Source organism: Cnephaeus nilssonii, assembly GCF_951640355.1.
Source record: "Cnephaeus nilssonii genome assembly, chromosome: 11".
In the NCBI taxonomy this organism is placed as follows: Eukaryota; Metazoa; Chordata; class Mammalia; order Chiroptera; family Vespertilionidae; genus Cnephaeus; species Cnephaeus nilssonii.
Genome location: NC_137082.1, coordinates 32,633,545 through 32,651,892, shown reverse-complemented (window position 1 = coordinate 32,651,892; position 18,348 = coordinate 32,633,545). Strand labels below are relative to the sequence as shown.

Below are 18,348 nucleotides of genomic sequence, written 5' to 3'. Positions count from 1 at the left end.
TATCTATAATAATAAAAGCATAATATGCAAATCAACCGAAAGACTGAACAGCAGAACAACCGTCTGGATGACTTTCCGGATGACCACGCTATGACACACACTAGCGCCAGGCCAGACAAGGCGGGCACGATGCGATTGGTCAGGGGGGCCCTGCAATTGCCCCACGATCACCCCATAGAGGGAGGCCCAGGCCACCCTCTGCGGGGCGATCGATGGGGGGGCTCTGCGATTGATAGCACCAAAGAGGGAGGCCCAGGCCACCGGCTGGCGGGACAATCAACTGGGGGTCGGGGAGGTGGTGGTGGGGGAGCTCTGCGATCACCCCACAGAGGGAGGCCCAGGCCACTGACCAGTGACGCTATGACGGGTGTGCGGGGCTGGCCAGCTATCGCCCCACAGAGGGAAACCCAGGCCAGCCAAGTGATTGCACCGCAGTCTGTTGCCTGCAGAGTGCAGAGGGAGGCAACTGGTGGCGGGGGAGGGGAGGAGCAGTGCTGCACAGATGGCAAACAGTGGCAGCGGTGGAGGCGGGGCCAGCTGCCAGCAGCCGGGGGAAGGAAAGCCCTGATAGGCCCTGATCGCTGGCCAGGCCTAGGGACCCCACCCAAGGGGTCCAGGATTGCGAGAGGGCGCAGGCCGGTCTGAGGGACTCCCCCCACCCCCACCGTGTACGAATTTTGTGCACCAGGCCTCTAGTACCTCAATAAAAATAAATAAAATAAACATTAAAAACCAAGATGGCAGGTCATTGGCTACACAAGAATCACAAGAAGCCCTCCAGGGAGCAAAGATATAAGCAGGAAAGAAAGCTTTCTTTAACAGACAAAATCCAAGCCAAAGCATGGTTTCAGAAGAGTGAAGCAATGGTTTTAGCAATGCTTTTCAACCTTTTTTATCTCATGGCACACATAAACTACTAAAATTCTGCTAAACACATTACTAAAATATTTTATATTTTTTGCTGACCTGACCAAAGAAAAAGGTATAATTTTGACTTATTCACACCAGATGGCTTTTTTTGGTATCATCTGTTGTTATTTTAAAATTTGACAGCTAAGGAAAAAGAGATCAGTGGCCCTGACTAAATAGTTATTGCATGTTAAAAAAAAATCCTCCTTCACCCCATCGACACCCTCCACCCCTGCCATGGGCCCTGACTAAATAGTTATTGCATGTTAAAAAAAAAAAAGCCTCCTCCCCCCCATGGACATGGGCTTTATTTGTGGACTACTGGAGGAAGAGAGGGAGGAGCTAGGACTGGTGGATATATAGGGGAAGGGGCTTTTCAACTTGCTTTTTTAAAATTAGTTGCCTGGAGGTTAGGATGAGTGAGAACAGCTGTAGAAGTGAGAGAAGAGGAAGAGGGAAGGTCATAGAATGGACACTTTCCTTAGGGAAGGAAGCCTGAACCCGGATATGGAGACTGGAGGTGGGGAGAGAAGGCACCCTTCATATACCAAGACTCAACCAAGGTCACTGCTTAATGCCAGCTTCCCTAACGCCCCTGCCCTATCCCAGCTCCAGGCCCAGATGCCTGCCCTGCTAGCTCCCTCAACTTCTTATGGAGAGGAGGGGGATGAAGATATGGGGAATGGTGGCACCCCTTTCTGCCTCTGGGTCCCTTGCCTAAGAGAATTGCTCATTCAGCCTGTCCTGAAGTTCTAGCCAAAGTCAGGAGGTCAGGAAGACAAGGTGCGAGCAGAGGAACAATTGTGCCCTTCACCACCCCTCCTAACACTCTATTCCTCCCTGGCCCTTCACATGAGGTTGCAATGCTTGGCTCGATTCTTGTGTATCTCGCCTTTGTTCCTGTTCCCACAGTCTGGCCTTTCTGCCAGCTGAGCAGATTGCTACAGTCCCAGGTGTGAGTCCTTACAGCACAGCTACCTATGGTAACTGCCAAATGAGGCCACTCTGGTCACATGGAAGACATCCCTGACATTGTGCTTAGAGGACGGGAAGAGCACTCAATGTAGGACACGGTCCCCACCTGCTTGGCAAGCACAGTGCCCTGCTCATGTGCAACAGAGATAAGCCACTGTTTGGACAGCTTTCCTCAGTGTGGCCAGGTCAGTCCACACGTCCAGCTTATAGCCAACCAGCACAACCTTGGCACTGGGGCAAAATTCCTGAGTCTCCCTGTCACTTCTTGAGGATACTGTTCAGTGTTTCTTGTTGGCTGCTGAAGCAGACGAGCACCGCGCCTGAATTAGGAGAGGCCACAGGCCAGACGATATCACAGTAAGAGGAACCTGAAGTATCCCACAAGTTGAGCTCAATGCGCACTTGTCTACCTCAAAGCTCACAGTGTAGTTCTCAAACATGGTGGGGACATAACTCCCAGGGTAGGTGTTCTTGGCAAACACCCGAAGGAGCGCTGTCTTGCCACACTCCCCAAATCCCCCAACATGATGGTGCAGCAGCGGGTCTGCCCCAACATGGTCCAGAGCCGTACCTGGCACAGCTCTACCTCCCAGGCCTCACTGCAGACACCGGCATCTCCACATCTCTAGGACCATGCTAAGCCTCCACCCAGGCTATTGCGCCCCCTCTGCTGCATCCCCAACCCCTTAAAATTTCTTGGGACACACTGGTTTGCCATGGCAACTGATTTTCTGTTAGCAATTCTCCTCTCTTCATGGACCTAAATGTGGAGTTGCCAAAAGAAGAGAAATAGATCATAAACATGAGGTTTGTTACCCAACTGCCTTCATTGTGAAAATGGAGACAATGGTTATTCTTCTCATTCTTCCTGGAATGGGGAGGCAATTTTAGGAATAAACTCTTTAAACATGCAGAGAATGGCCTCCCATCTAGTCCAAGGAACTCAATACATATATATGCAAGATATCACTATTTACAAATCTAATCAAAGAAGATGTTAAAAGTTCTTGTTAGTCTGGCCAACGTGGCTCAGTGGTTGAACATCCACCTATGAAGCAGGAGATCACGGTTTGATTCCTGGTCAGGGCACATGCCCGAGTTGCAGGCTCGATCTCTAGTGGGGGGTGTGCAGGAGGCAGCCAATCAACGATTCTCTCTCATCACTGATGTTTCTCTCTCTCTTTCCCTCTCTCTTCCTCTCTGAAATCAGTAAAAATTTGAAAAAGAAAAAAGTTCTTATTAATGCCCCCTTTCAAACCAACCTGCTCTTTAAAGCCAGACTCATGGCTCTAGCAATCTCTATGAAGTCTCTTCTGTGGCTCTGAAAGTGGGGGAAGAAACTTCTCTCATTCACCACTTCTAGGCCAAGAGAAATTACTTTTGGCTCAGGGTTTCAGTGGGGGTCTGAGTGTAATAGAGTAAATTAATTTTGGGAATAAAAAAGAATAAAGGATGACTCAGCAGAATGGGAATAGATATTAGGTCACACTGTGTGCTGGGATGGAAACTCCCTGGGACTGGCAAGCATCAACACAAGAAAGTAAGTGCAACTGGGACAGAAACCTCCATGTAACAAGACAGACGGAGAGAGCTTCTCACCAGGAGGGAACCGCCGTAAGGACCGCCTGACATCCAGCAGCACTTGTTGGTAGTCCTTGCTCATCTGTCGTAGGTTTTTTCCTATTGGAAAAAAAGGAACATGTCATTGTAGGAATGTCTGGGAAGCCAGATCAGGAACAAAATATTGTGGTATTATACCAAAGGCCAGGAGGACATACTCCTGCATTTTCCTGAAAAGAACATGACCCAAAATACAATTGGAGAGAAATCCTAGTTTAGTTGCAAACATGCAGTCTTGATGACCTACGAGGAAGGATCGCATTGTCCAAGAGGTAATCGAGTTAGGTGGAAAAGCTGCAGAGAAGTCGGGAGGCCAGGGGCCTCCTGTGTTGTCACTGGGCTCTGAAGTTTAAAGTCCACATCTATAAAATGGCAATATTCCCTTCCATAATGTACCTTTCAGGTTACTGTAAGGATCAAATAAGATCATAAATGTGGAAACCATAGACCACTAAAAAAACTCTAACATATGTAAAGTCTAGGAAGCACTGAGCTGTTCAGAAAGGAGTATTAAAATAAACTCATATAAAGGAGAACCTAACTTGTCTTGACCCAGAAATTCTAAAGCTAACACACTGCAAATAGGACACTGTATTTCTGTTCAGGTGATAAGCCCAATACAGTGTGAATGTAAGGAGGCAGTCTCTAGCTGTTGTATATACGTATATAACAAGTATACATTTCCCTCAACCCAAACTGAGTGTTGTGTAACAAGTCTACATTTCCTTCACAAACCGAAATCAAAAGGTAACAGAGGAGCCTGGGCAAAACTTCCCCACACAAACTTCATCTTATAAAGATAGGGGAAATCTGGAATCTGATAGAAGAATACCATCTCAGGATTCAGAGTGTGAACATGGTAATGCCTTTTCCTCCCAACAAAAGGCTTACTGCTCCAAGGCAGCCAGCTTCAAAGATTAAACAAGTGGCAACTTAACACCTACTTGCTGCACTATGACACTGTGAACTTTTACTGGCAGAGGCTGTTTGAATTGTCTCCAGTATCTGGCACACAACAGGAGCACAACCAATATCTTCCAAATGAGTGAAAGAATCCCCAAAAGCCAGACTTTTGCCATACATAGCAATAAAGCAATAAATGTTTGTTGAGTGAATGACAAAATGGGTTCATTGTTCTGTAGTACTTCTATCTGTATTCTACACTATATTCCAAGGAACTCCTTTTACCAAACAGGCCTTGCAGATTAGTGAAAGTTATAGCTTTTCACAGAACTACAGAATTTTAGAATCCAAAATGAGCATAGTATTGTCCAATAAAAATTCTTTTGTGGTTTTTTTAAAATGTATTTTCATTGATTTTAGAGAGGAAGGGAGAGGGATAGAGATAGAAACATCAATGGTGAGAGAGAATCACTGAACGGCTGTCTCCTGCACACCCCCTACTGGGGATCGAGTCGGCAACCTGGGCACGTGCCCTTGACCAGAATCGAACTCAGGAGCCTTTACTCCATAGGCCGACGCTCTATCCACTGAGCCAAACCAGCTAGGGCTTTTGTGTGTTTTTTTTAAAAGATATTATTTCTCCCCATAGCCTGTTTCTCAAAATGTAGTCCATCTATATCAGAATTAGGTGGAGTTGCTGGATCCCAATCGCTCGGGGGGAAAAAAAAAAGAATTAGGTGGAGTGCTTATTAAAATACAGATTCCTACAACCCATTTCTAAGTGAATATGGACTAGAATATGCATTTTAAAAAAAACACATTATTTTTTATTTTTTGTTGTTATTAATCCTCACCCGAGGAATTTTTTCATTGATTTTTAGGGAGAGTGGGAGAGAAAGGGAAAGACAGAGAGAAACATCAATGTGAGAAAAACACATCAATTGGTTGCCTCCTGCACGAGCCCCGACTAGGTCCCAGGCCGGGGAGGAGCCTGTTACCAAGGTACATGCCTTTGATTGGAATTGAACCCGGGACCCTTTGGTCCACAGGCCAATGCTCTATACACTGAACCAAACCGGCTAGGGATGTTTTAATTGATTTGAGAGAGAGAAAGGGAGAGAGAGAGAGGGAAAGAAACATAAATGAGAGAGAATCATTGATTGCCTGCTTCCTGCACCACCCCTACTGGGGATTGAGCCCAAAACCTGGGCATATGCCCTAACCAGGAATTGAGCCTTATCTCCTGGTTCTTGGGGGATCACTGAACCACACGGGCCAGGTTGGAATATACCTTTTAAAAAATATATATTTTATTGATTTTTTACAGAGAGGAAGGGAGAGGGACAGAGAGCTAGAAACATCGATGAGAGAGAAACATCGACCAGCCGCCCCCTGTACACCCCCCACTGGGGATGTGCCCGCAACCAATGTACATGCCCTTGACCGGAATCGAACCTGGGACCCTTCAGTCTGCAGACCGACGCTCTATCCACCGAGCCAAACCAGTTTCGGCTGGAATATACATTTTTAATAAACTTCTCTACTTAGCCAATAAAAGCTCATTTCATTTTTTAATAAAATTCTACTTATTAGTTTGGCCTTATTTTCAGAGTTGGACCAATCATATCCTCAAATGCTTTAGATTTACTCATCTACTCTTGGTTTGACATTAGCATAAAAATCAAAGATTCTGAAATTCTTTTTTCCTTGCCTCCTAAATGAGCTCCCCTCACAGTACTCCCCATCTTACCTGGTATAGGAGGTGGGTCATTGGTGTTGACATTGAGGAGCTTGGGCCACACTTTTCGTCTCATCTCATCAGTTAGGAGCCCTCCTTCACTAATAGCCATGCGTCTAAGGGCAGCCACATCAGTGGGATCACTGTTCAGAGCCTGGTATATCTTTGCTACTTTCTTTTTCCTTTTGGCATTAAAGCCTGCAAAAACAAACAAACAACACACAGGAGTTGAAGGGGCATTAGGCACATATTCAGCATGTGTACATTTTCTATTTAGGGCTCAATCTCCTTATTTGGTCTGAGGTACAGGTAGGTATATTTAAAGCCAACCTATAGATATTTAATTAGCACATTATGTACAAAACACTAAGGAGATACGCCATGTAAGTAATCAGCAAGAAATTATAATAAATGCTCAGTAAATTCAGGCATATCTAATTGTTACTGTTAATGTTTTCCTAATAGAATGCCTGTTCTTTCTTAATATATATCTCTTAATATTTTTCCTGTTGTTTAAAGAGGAAAAATGTATATACATGCCACCAAAATTCAATACTACATTTTAAAACAAAACCACAAAAGTTCCCAGTTACTGATAAAATATCAAAATTACAGAAATATTTTCAAAATCAGAATGTCAAAGGGTATACTTGGGTCTCCAGTGTGGGTGGTAAGAGAGACATGATACTACACACAAAAAAACTGTTTTTTAAAAACCGTATTAATTACTGTGATCAGGAAGTTACGTTTTAAGCATCTTACATCCTTATGTGATAGTTTGTTATTTATACTTAGGCATTTTACTGTGTTTGTCTTTTTAGAAATTGGTTGAGAATTTGTGGTTGATGTTTATCTTATTACTAGTAGCCCATTTGCAGGAAAAATCCTGCAAGCGGCCGCTGCGGCTGCATGCGCCACTGCCACCTGCCCCGCTCCGCCCCACTCCGCCCTGCCCCGCCCCGCCCGGGCTTTCCCTCTGGCAGCCATCTTGCTTTCCGCTTTTCCTCCGTCTTCCTTCTAAGTTGTCTTCAGTCTTCACTCCTCCCTCCCTCAGCGTATGCAAATTAACCACCATCTTTGTTGGGTAATTTGCATGCTCACCCTGATTGGTTGGTGGGCGTGGCTTTGGCTGGTGGGCGTAGCTTGGCGTAGCGAAGGTGCGGTCAATTTGCATATTACTATTTTAATATATATATTTTATTGATTTTTTACAGAGAGGAAGGGAGAGGGATAGAGAGTTAGAAACATCGATGAGAGAGAAACATCGATCAGCTGCCTCCTGCACACCTCCTACTGGGGATGTGCCCGCAACTCAGGTACATGCCCTTGACCGGAATCGAACCTGGGACCCTTCAGTCTGCAGGCCGACGCTCTATCCACTGAGCCAAACCAGTCAGGGCGCATATTACTATTTTATTAGGTAGGATAATTATTCTATTTAAAATAATGGAGTAACAGGCTCCTAGAGTTTTCAGGCAGAATGTCTAATTTTAAGAACAGCAAACACAACAAAAGTTAAACAGACACCATAAAAGAGATGCCACAAAGAAGTGCACTATATAACTGCCAAAAAAAAAAAAAAAAAGGAATGTGCAGACACTAAGAGCTCAGAGAATGTTGTGAGTCAGACTAAACTGAGAAAGCATTAGCAAAGAGTATAATTTACAAAGGAAAAGGAGGGCCCTGGCCAGGAGCTCAGTTGTTTAGAGCGTCATCCTATACACAGAAACGTCATAGGTTCGACTTCCGGTTAGGTCACATACCCAGTTTGCGGGTTCTATCCCCAGGCAGGCGCCTGGGGGAGGCAGTGGATTGATGTTTCTCTCTCTCTCCCTTCCTCTCTTTCTAAAACCAATAAAAGCATGTTTTCAGGTGAGGATTTAAAAATATATATAATAAAGTTAACATGTTTTTAAAAACAGGAAAAGGAGGATTTCAAGAGGCTGGGAAGAGAGGCAGAGAGCAGAAAAAAGCTTGGAGACAGGAAACACAAGGCCCTTTCCTTTAACAGCAAACAGATCATATGTAGCATATATTGGGTGTAAGGCACTGGAGTAATAGAAGGGGGAAGATAAACACTAGAAAGTAGGTTAGGCTTTAGAGAAGATTAACGGAAGGTAGATTAGGTTCAGAAGGGATACTTTCTAAACAAGCAGTCTTCCTCAATAATTTTCTATTCTGAGGCAACAGTCTACAAATTGTTTCCATGACAAAGCTGCACATTAACACAAATGAAAGTTGGTACCTAGTGGTCATGGTTACCTACCTATGAGAGCTGTGACATAAATTAACTGCTTTAGAGTGACATGCAATTGGAGGTGCAGACAGGAAAATAACACAGGTCACTTTTCACCTAGGTAAACCTGTACTCCTGTCTAGAATGTTCTTTTCCCTGGTAATCTATTAAGTAGAGTGATCATCTCTTTCAAGTTTGAGAGATTCCTGGCTCACACCTATAATTCTGGCCTAATTGTTCATAGCAAATCCCTCCTGCTATCTGTACTTTCAAAAATGTCCCAGCTTGAATGCTACATTAAATGGTTACTCTATCTAGAAATCATAAAAATTAGGTCCCAATTTCCTCTGTCAGCATGGCACCTAACTAGTTAAATGTTTATTTACAAGGTGCTTCATGCTCTTGGCTTGAGTGTATCCATCCATCTGTCCATCTACCCACTTGTCCATTAGTCCATACATTTATCAGCCTATCATTTAATGAACATCTATTTATAGTAAGCACTGTAATAAGGATAAAAAAGATTAATTTGACTCCTTCCCAGCACTTGAGAGGCTCACAGTAGGGAGGGTACAAACAATTATTATACATGATATAACAGAATTATGAAACTCCTGAGGAAAGAATGACTACTTCTCATGCAATCAGGAAAGGCTTTGCCAAGAATATATCTGGTATCTTCTTAAAGAAAACTGCACATGGAAGAGTGGTTGAAGGGAGAGCATTCCAGGGAGAGGAGTGTGTGCAAAGACCTTGTTATATGAAAGACATATCATGTCCAGAAAACACAGAGATAATTCTATGAGGCTGAAGTGTTAGGTAAAAGAAGAGGACAGAGGCTTGAAGGACCAAAAAATGTAGCTTATGGAAGAGTGTGGGCTGATTTATCCTACACTCAGGAAAGACAGGGTCGAGGGGCCATCCTTTGGAAGAGAAGGCTGTATGTTTTCAAAGAGGGATCACAGATAAGACACAGAGAAGACTTTTTAAAAAATGTAATTTTTTATTGATTTCAGAGAGGAAAAGAGAGGGAGAGAGAAACAGAAACATCAATGATGACAGAGAATCACTGATCAGCTGCCTCCTGCATGCCCCTGGATGAGGATCGAGCCCACAACCCGGGCATGTGTCCCCGACTGGAATCGAACATGGGACCCTTGAGTCCGAAGACCAACACTCTACCCACTGAGCCAAACCAGCTAGGGCGAGAAGACTTTTTATTTAAAATACGAGCAGGAATTGAATTAATTTCCAACAAAGAATATAAAGTACCAGATAGCCTGTAAGTTGTTTTTTTTTTACTTAGAGTTTCCTTGTATTTTCTATACATCACAAATTAAGAACAATTAAATGGTAATATGAATACTGTTTGAGATAAGCTGACTTTTGAAATCTTGTTAACCTACTTACTAAGAGTGTAAAAAAATTTCATTTGTTTAGACATATATTCACCCTGCCCCTCTTTCCAAGTAAGCTATTCATTCAGCAATCTGGGGGAAAGGAAAATCCTTGCTTGTATCTTGAAGGAAATAACACTGTTTGCAATCACCTGGATTTTTATCAGGTTTGAATAAGTAATCTGCCAGAATTTTTACTATTTCTAAACCCAAACCACAGCTCCTGTACTTAGTTCTCTTAACACAGTTCCAATTCTATTTTTAATCCTGCATTACAAAATTTACTACTACCTTCGGTTTCCGGTGCTCTGTGGGAACACAGTAAGTATGTACAGAATAGAAAAGCTAGCTTAGCTATTGTTCCTTTGGAAACACTGGCCTATAATAAATGACATAATTTTGCCCATACTACTGTTAAGAATATGCTTACTGTACAACTCTAAACACATGTGCTAATTAACAACGAGGATACGTTCTGAGAAATGTGTTGTTAGGCAATTTCGTTGTTGTGTGAGCATCACAGAGTGCACTTACACAAACCTAGATGGTATAGCCCCACTATGCACCTAGACTACATGGTATACCTTTGTATATGCAGTCCATCATTGACTGACACTGTTATGCAGCATATGACTGTAGAGATGCAGATTCTTTGGCTTTTTTCTAAAGCTACTGGTACTTCCCAGAGTTGGATGCTGCTCAAATGTGGGGTCTCTTCAGGCCCCAATATCACCTTCCTCAATCCCACAGTTGAATGATTAAGTATTAATGGCAGATAAAGAAGGCACTCCTAAGTGTGTCCCCACCCCACATTTATTACACTTAATATATAAACTTCCATTGTGACATAAAAAGGGAAGAGAAAACAGAAAACTCAAGTAAGCTAGAAATGTATAAATTATAGAATGATAAAGTCAACTGCTAGATTACACAAAGAGGGGAAAAAAGGTTAGCAGAGTCTCAACTGAAACCAATTTACACGCATCCTCTTCATCTCAGAGAAAAATTATAGAACTATTCTTGGGATGCTCAGGAAAATATGAAAATTAATGCCTACTATTTAACTTTAAGATAAATTTTATATATGGATTTTGGGGTGGGACACACACTTCCTGACTCCAGAATGCTAATATTGGGCTTGGGATAAAAGTCCACATTTCATTAGGAAGTAGTATATATGTAATCCCAATTCCCCGAATCCTTTCTTCTCCAATTCCTTTTTGCCCCCCTTATAAGAGAGATGTATTACATATTCCAAAGTTGAGACTTTCCAAATTCCTTTACAGTAAGAGATCTTGGCTATGATAACCATGACAGAATGAAATAATTATCCTACAATTGGCTGCAAAATATAAGACACTGCTATAAATAAATTCTTGATGCCTGAAAAGCAATTCATTCAACACAGAAAAAAAGGACAGAGGTATTACTTGGCCTACTCTCCATTAAAATGATCATTTTAATAAGGGCACTGAAGCAGCAGTTCTTAACAGTTCAGATAAAAGATGGATGAGCCCGTTATTATTTCAAATATTTTCCAACTCTGGCTACAGAACCCAGGTGAAGATTTCTGCCTCCTCAGAGCAACAGGTTATCTCCAAAAACACCTGGCTTGGGAACTGGATATATAGGGAAAGGAAAAGGACTAAAGATGAACACTAGCTAGGATTCCTCTTAAAGTTTTTCCATATCAGCAAAATACACATTAATGGCTTACATCAGGTAAAAGGTCTACATACTTAATTGGTTTGAGTACAAAATTCCATATTTATTTGGTTTAAGCTTGCACATCAAGAAAGCTTTGAAGTCTTTAAATAGAAGTTAAACTCAAACTAAGCAATGTTAGCCTTAATCAAACAATGAAAGAACCAATCAGAGAGGGAGAGACCCTTCCCCTCAGACAGATATTGCCCTACCCCACTCCTTGAACTATTGATGTTGATATTGAAAATTAACTTAAGCCCTAGCCCGTTTGGCTCTGTGGACAGAGCATCAGCCTGCGGACTGAAAGGTCCCAGATTCGATTCCAGTCAAGGGCACATGCCTGATCCCCAGTAGGGGGCTTGATCCCCAGTAGGGGGCATGCAGGAGGCCAGCTGATCAATGATTCTCATCATTGATGTTTTTCTCCCTCTCCCTTCCTCTCTGAAATTAATTAAAAACAAAAACAAAAAGAAAATTAACTTAAAATTTTATGCTTGAACTTCATATCTGTACTGGAGAAAGACAGTGGGAGAAGAAAACCTTACCTTTTTCTGAGTAAGGTTCCTATTAAAAACTAAATAAAACATAGTAGCCTTTGTTTTTGGAGGTCCTATTTAGTTTCAACGAACAGTACCAGAGTTAGCAGAGATTCGTTACTGAAACATAAAAACAAGTGTGCATTAAGACTGCTTTACCTCAACAATGCAGAAAAATATTTTAGAGCGTAAACCATGACCTCTACAAAGGAGAGCTTCCAGTGTTAATAACTGTCAATTCTCCAATATGATTAAAACCACAACGAGAACAAACAGGAAAAAACCACAAAACAAAACAAAATAAAAATACTCTGATTTCTAAGTTCCTCCCATTCATCCAGAGAAATAAAATGAAGGAAACTGGGAGGTAGAGTCTCAAAACAATTGCACTACAACAGGTCACAAGACCTGTACCACTTGGGGCATGGACTATTATGCCATGAAGACAGATGTCATACACCACCAAAGGGTTACAAGGCCAAAGGGCCCAAGGAAGTAATATGATGAGTGAGTTCCACTTCCATCCAGGACTAGAGCAGGAGAAAAGGGGGATAACAGAAAATGAGCCCAGAGAAACAAGATGTGGATACCAGGTGCTTCATCATAATATGTGGGTTGAAGATGTCAACTGGTTCTATTATGGACACCACCCATTAGAGGATGAAAAAGTGGGAAAGCTAATGATCTTCCCCAGAGGAAAAAGAGATTATTTTCCTTGGTACGGAATAAACATGAATACTTTTAGCAGTCATATCTTAATATGTAAAACCTATTTGAAAACAATGCACAATGAAATCATGATTTCATAGAAATAGTTGCTTAGGATGAAACAGTATAAAAATAGAAAATAGCTTTTTACACAATTAAATAACATTAACACAGATGGGACAGGATTGAGACATAAAGTAGATTAGTGTCTGCCAGGAACCGTGGAGATTGGGGCATGGGGAGTGATGGGCTTTCTTTTTGGAATATTAATGTTCTGGAATTAGACAGTGGTGATGATTGCACAACCCTGTGAGAGTACTAAGAACCACTGAACGGTGCACTTCAAAAGGATTGGATGTTATGGCAATTAAAAGAAATATGTGTTCACTCACACCACGGAAGTCAAGACGGCGATAGACGAAGTCCGGAAACCTGCCTTACAACTAGGGAGGAGGCAGGAGTCTGCGGACGTGGCCGGACAGTTTCGGGCCGGGTGAGGCTTAGCCCCAGGTCTCAGACCCAATTCTCCCTTTCAGACGCCACGGGGCCGAGTCCCCGCCGTCCTTCCCACTGGGGATTCGGTTCTGCCACCATGGCTCCTCTGGTTTCCGCATCCGTGGACCCCCTAGACTAGGCTCTCTTTCCCTTCGGCCTTTTCCTCTCCCGCCGTCCCGACCCCGGCCCGGCCCTCGGCCCACGGCCCTGGGCGCACCCAGGTGGCCCGTCCAGCGCCGCTGGCGCCGGGACCCGCTCCGCCGACAGCTGTCCCCGTCTCCTAGGGTCGCTCCTGTCCCTCGGGCCGTCCTCACAGGCCACCCCTCGACGCCCCGGCCGGCTTCCGTACCTGCCGTCTCCGCGTCGTCGTCCCAGTGACTGGAGGTGGGTTCGTCGCCCTGCGCACTTGGGGAGGCCATGTCCCGGGGGCCCGGGCCCGGGCCCGAGCCCCGGCTGGTGGCGAGCTGAGAGAAAACGCGCCCGCACCTCCCGGCAGGCCCGGCTTGGTAGCCCGCTGCGCGCAGGCGCCTAGGCATCTGCGCACGGGCTCCGCCCCCGTACCGGCACGTGACCGTGCGCTACGCGAGAACGAGCGCCTGTCTCCGGGCAGGCGCACAGGCGCCCTAAACGGAGAGAAAGCGCAGGGAGCGCGCCCGAGAGAGTTCCACCAGGAGTATAGAGCGTGGCGCTCTTGAGCAAGTGCGTTTCGGACCAGATTTTGTCATTTATTTTGCTTTTCTTATTTGTAAAGAGATACTGATAATAATGAGAGTACTGAACTCAGAGTTATTGGGAAAGTGCTTAGAATACTAACTACCAAGCATATAGTAACTGCTTCACAATTAAAAGCTCGTGTTTGTGCTTACAAGGATTTCACCTCTTGTCTCACCTACCCACATACTCCTGTCATCATACTTGGCGACTTCAGGCTTTTATCAGAACCATTTTATGTGGTTCCGCAGTCTGTTCACTGCACAACGCCAGGAGGCGCCTTTCACACAGACGATTATGTGACCAGTGTCCCCCTTTGAGTTGTACAAAACTGACCACTCATTCAAGATGAACATGTCTTATCAGATCTTTGACCACTTTCTCATCTCGATTGGCCACGCATTCCCTCGGTCACACCCTTATTGTTGAGGCCAGAAACTGCCCCCCACACCTCAGGTTCCCTAGATTCTGGTTGCTGGATGACCCCTACCAAAACAGCTCTTTATTCTCTCCAGACATCCAGCCCACTGGGTTTGATACTGGCCTCCCTTGCTTTCATGCTCATCCTGTTCAATTCAAACTCCATGGTCTATCTGCCATTACAAGTCATTTTCAAAAGGTCCTCTGCATAGGTTTCATGAGCAGAAACGATTACTTGGAGGTTAATTTGATTTTTAAAACGAATATTCAATTTATTAACATTAGAAATCCCCACATCGAGTTTTCTTAATTTCAACGAACAAATTTTACAATTCCATTCATAAATCTAGTCAATTCTAACAATCACATCATTGGTCCCATTAATAAACTTAAATTCCTTTTGAAGACTTGAAATTGCATTTATAAATTTAATAATTCACTTTTCTAAGTATCACAATTTTCTAACAAAGCCTTTTGAGTTTTTATGTAATTCTTGTGACTGAAATAAACTTACACTGATTGGCCAGATTATTATGATCTCTGAATGCATAATAATCTGGCCACTCTGTGTAAGTGTGTGTGTGTGTGTGTGTGTGTATGTGTGTATATATATATATATATATAAAATATATAATATATATACATATATATATATATATGTATATATATATATGTATATATTAGAGGCCTGGTGCATGAATTTGTGCATGGGTGGGGTCTGGCCAGCCTGGCCACAGGGAGGGTCATGGGTGGTTGGCTGGCCTGCCTGCTGGTCGAGGGGACAATTTGCATATTAGCCTTTTATTATATAGGATATACACTGAGTGGCCAGATTATTATGCGTTCAGAGATCATAATAATCTGGCCACTCAGTGTATATGTTAAGTCATGAGTTCTTTTAAATGCGTCAATACAAATTTAATAAGACTTCGACTTAAAATCACAAGTCAAATCTATTATTCAAATACATGTTTGTAATCAGTACAAGAATCTGTTAGAATTTCCAAAATTATCTTAAATATTATAAGAATTTAAAGCATCACATTTTTGCATAGATTGCTTGATGCAAAAATATTAGTACTGAGAGTTTAAAACATGTCTAGTCGTGATTCTCAATTGTAGTTGAGCCAAAACCGGTTTGGCTCAGTGGATAGAGCGTCGGCCTGCAGACTGAAAGGTCCCAGGTTCGATTCCGGTCAAGGGCATGTACTTTGGTTGCGGGCACATCCCCGGTAGGGGGTGTGCAGGAGGCAGCTGGTCAATGTTTCTCTCCCATCGATGTTTCTAGCTCTCTATCTCTCTCCCTTCCTCTCTGTAAAAAATCAATAAAATATATTTAAAAAAATAAATAAATAAATTGTAGTTGAGGTTAAAAGATGCTTATTGTCCTAAAGAATTGTCGTTCCAATTTGGGAGTAATATACTCAAGCAATCTGGGGTATTTATTTCCTTGTTACTGTGCTGGCTGGTGGATTCTTGCCTATAGTAATGATGGGACAAGGACCTGCTCTCCTCCCCATCATCACAATTTTAGGGCTAAACAGTATGTTGTTATTGTGAGGCTTGGGCTAGCTCTCATTCTCTGTAAAACAAGAAAGTGACTGGCTCTCAGGGAAAAGAGAGAGGGTCAAGCAACTGCCAGGTGCTTAGCGAGATGAATGGAGGTAACCAATTCCTGTCCCAGGCTGATACCCAAGTTGTGTGCAGCACGTTGTCTAATTGCAGTTCATTACCATGGAACTCTATGTCAGTCATTTTGCCTCATAATTCCTAATGCTCCCTCTCTTTGAAAGGAGATCTAGGTGGCAAATGAGAATTGTTTAAAATAATGAATTACCATTTATTTAAAATGTATTTTTAAAAAAATGATTTCAGAGAGGAAGAGAAACACCAATGATGAGAATCCTGGTCGGTTGCCTCCCGTACGCCACCTACTGGGGATTGAGCCCGCAAACTGGAGCATGTCCCTGACTGGGAATAGAACAGTGACCTTCTGGTTCATGAGTCAATGCTCAAACACTGAGCGACACTGGCCGAGTGAGATGGGAATTTTTAAAAGCCTTCCTGGGTCAACAGAAATGAGCCTACTCAAGCATTGTAAGAGTCATGTCCATTGCCCTGTTACACGAGCTTGGAGCCTGTAGGTAAGCCAGAGCCTGCTGGGCTGGTCTACCATGGGGCCAAGGACACCAGGAAGCACATGTATCTTGGAAGATCCCAAATCACAAACATGTAGATTACTGAACCCATTTGTTTGCTCAACAAATATTCCTGGACCTTAACCAGTCCAGGCCAGTGCGTTCAGAGATCATAGGACCCAACATAATGAAGCTTTCTTCTCTACCTTCCTGGACAGCTCAGGTTGTTAGGGAGATGGACTCTTCAAATATAAGAGGGGAAAAGTTCTAGAAAGGGGGAAAGAAGCTTAGAGGTTGTAGAAGCCCAAACCACATAGAGGGGTGATGAAGGAACATTTCTAAGTTTTTATAGAGGGGTGGGTAGCAGTCAGTCAGTTGGTGAAGGGAAGAGCATTTTAGCTGAGAAAATAGCACAGGCACTATCATGAAGATAAGAGAAAGCAAATCAGTCTAGAAACTGTGCTTTAGTGTTCTTATAGCACAGTATAAAAGAGAAAGTGGACTTTGACACTAGTGAGGGCAGAGATGTGTGCTAGAGCAGGTCAGGCAGGAACTCTCGAGGGTTTGGACTGGATGAAGTCAGCAGGGTAGAATTAAATATTTTTAGCGGTGAACGTGGTCTTTGATGTCACCTACTTTAATCTTCATTTCCAATATAAGAATCACCTTTACTTACCCCTACAACTGTTTATGGAACACCAAACCCATGCTCGGCTGTAACATATCCTCTTCCCCTTGAGTGTGGGCAGCACTTTTGAATATGATGGGATTTTACTCTTGTGATTAGGTGATAAAGCAAAGATGAAGAGATTCTGCAGATAAAACCAGGATCCCTAAAAAGGGAGTTTGACCTGGGTAGACCTAATCAAATGATTCATTTAAAAGAAGTTGGGGGCCTTCTCTGAAGGAGAAATTCAAAGCAGCGATTCTCCTGTTGCTTTTTAAATGAACTCCCATGTTGTGGAGAAGGCCAAACAGGGTATAGCAGGCAGCTTCTAGGAGTGGAGGGCCTCAGTCCTATACCAAAAGAAACTAAATGTGGCCAACAGTAAGCTTGGCAGAGGGCCTGGAGCCTCAGGTGAGATCACAGCCTTGCCTGACTTGATTTTAGCCTGGTGAGACCTGAGTAAAGGACCTAACCCACACTTGGATACCTGCACTGCAAAAACTAACATAATTAAATTTGTGGTATTTTGTTACACAGCAAGCGACTGAAAAATCTCACCCCAAAAAAGCTCAGGTTCCCTGACCGGTTTGGCTCAGTGGATAGAGCGTCAGCCTGCAGACTGAAAGGTCCCAGGTTCGATTCCGGTCAAGGGCATGTACCTTGATTGCGGGCACATCCCCAGTAGGGGGTGTGCAGGAGGCAGCTGATAGATGTTTCTCTCTCATCGATGTTTCTCTCTATCCCTCTCCCTTTCTCTCTGTAAAAAATCAATAAAATATATTAAAAAAAAAAAAAAAAAAGCTCAGGCAAAGATTTATTGGCTCACATAACTGAAGTTCTTGCCCTTCTGCATACCCCATCTCTACCTCTCAGCTGCCCACCTCGTCATGTTGACTGAATTACAACCGCACATAGGCCTTCAGGGTCTTAACACGACCCTGACAACCTGGTCTCACCATACTTTCTACGCCGGACTGTGAATACCTTAAATTCTTTGTCTCAGCATTTCCAAGAAGAGTGTTTGTCTTACTGTCACCTGCCTAGACTGAACCAGTCACTGTAGTCACCATGTGCCCACTGGTTAGGGCTGAATCTTAGGCTCTACCATTGAGCCAGGGATGAAGCCTTGTCCAAAACCCTGAAGCTGAGTGGGGAAAAGGTGAAAGATTTTAATGATTGCCCTAGGATTTA

The 18,348-nt window shown here is 43.3% G+C and overlaps 1 protein-coding gene and 1 pseudogene across 2 annotated transcripts in view; both read right to left on the bottom strand.

Moving 5' to 3' along the window:
- Nucleotides 1-13,767, bottom strand: part of TBC1D20 (TBC1 domain family member 20) — a 36,938-nt gene extending 23,171 nt beyond the window's left edge. Inside the window, exons 1-3 of the mRNA XM_079784065.1 lie at nucleotides 13,571-13,767; nucleotides 6,158-6,343; nucleotides 3,484-3,564 (exon numbers count right to left, since the gene is read on the bottom strand). Coding sequence (XP_079640191.1) covers nucleotides 3,484-3,564; nucleotides 6,158-6,343; nucleotides 13,571-13,757 — 454 coding nt within the window. The 5' untranslated portion in view covers nucleotides 13,758-13,767. The remainder of the gene's footprint in view (nucleotides 1-3,483; nucleotides 3,565-6,157; nucleotides 6,344-13,570) is intronic.
- LOC307107401 (rho-related GTP-binding protein RhoN-like) lies at nucleotides 1,442-2,602 on the bottom strand (annotated as a pseudogene). The gene is made up of 2 exons: nucleotides 2,590-2,602; nucleotides 1,442-2,479 (listed from the first exon to the last, which is right to left on the bottom strand). The product of its transcript is annotated as a rho-related GTP-binding protein RhoN-like (transcript).
- Nucleotides 13,768-18,348: the final 4,581 nt, after the last annotated feature.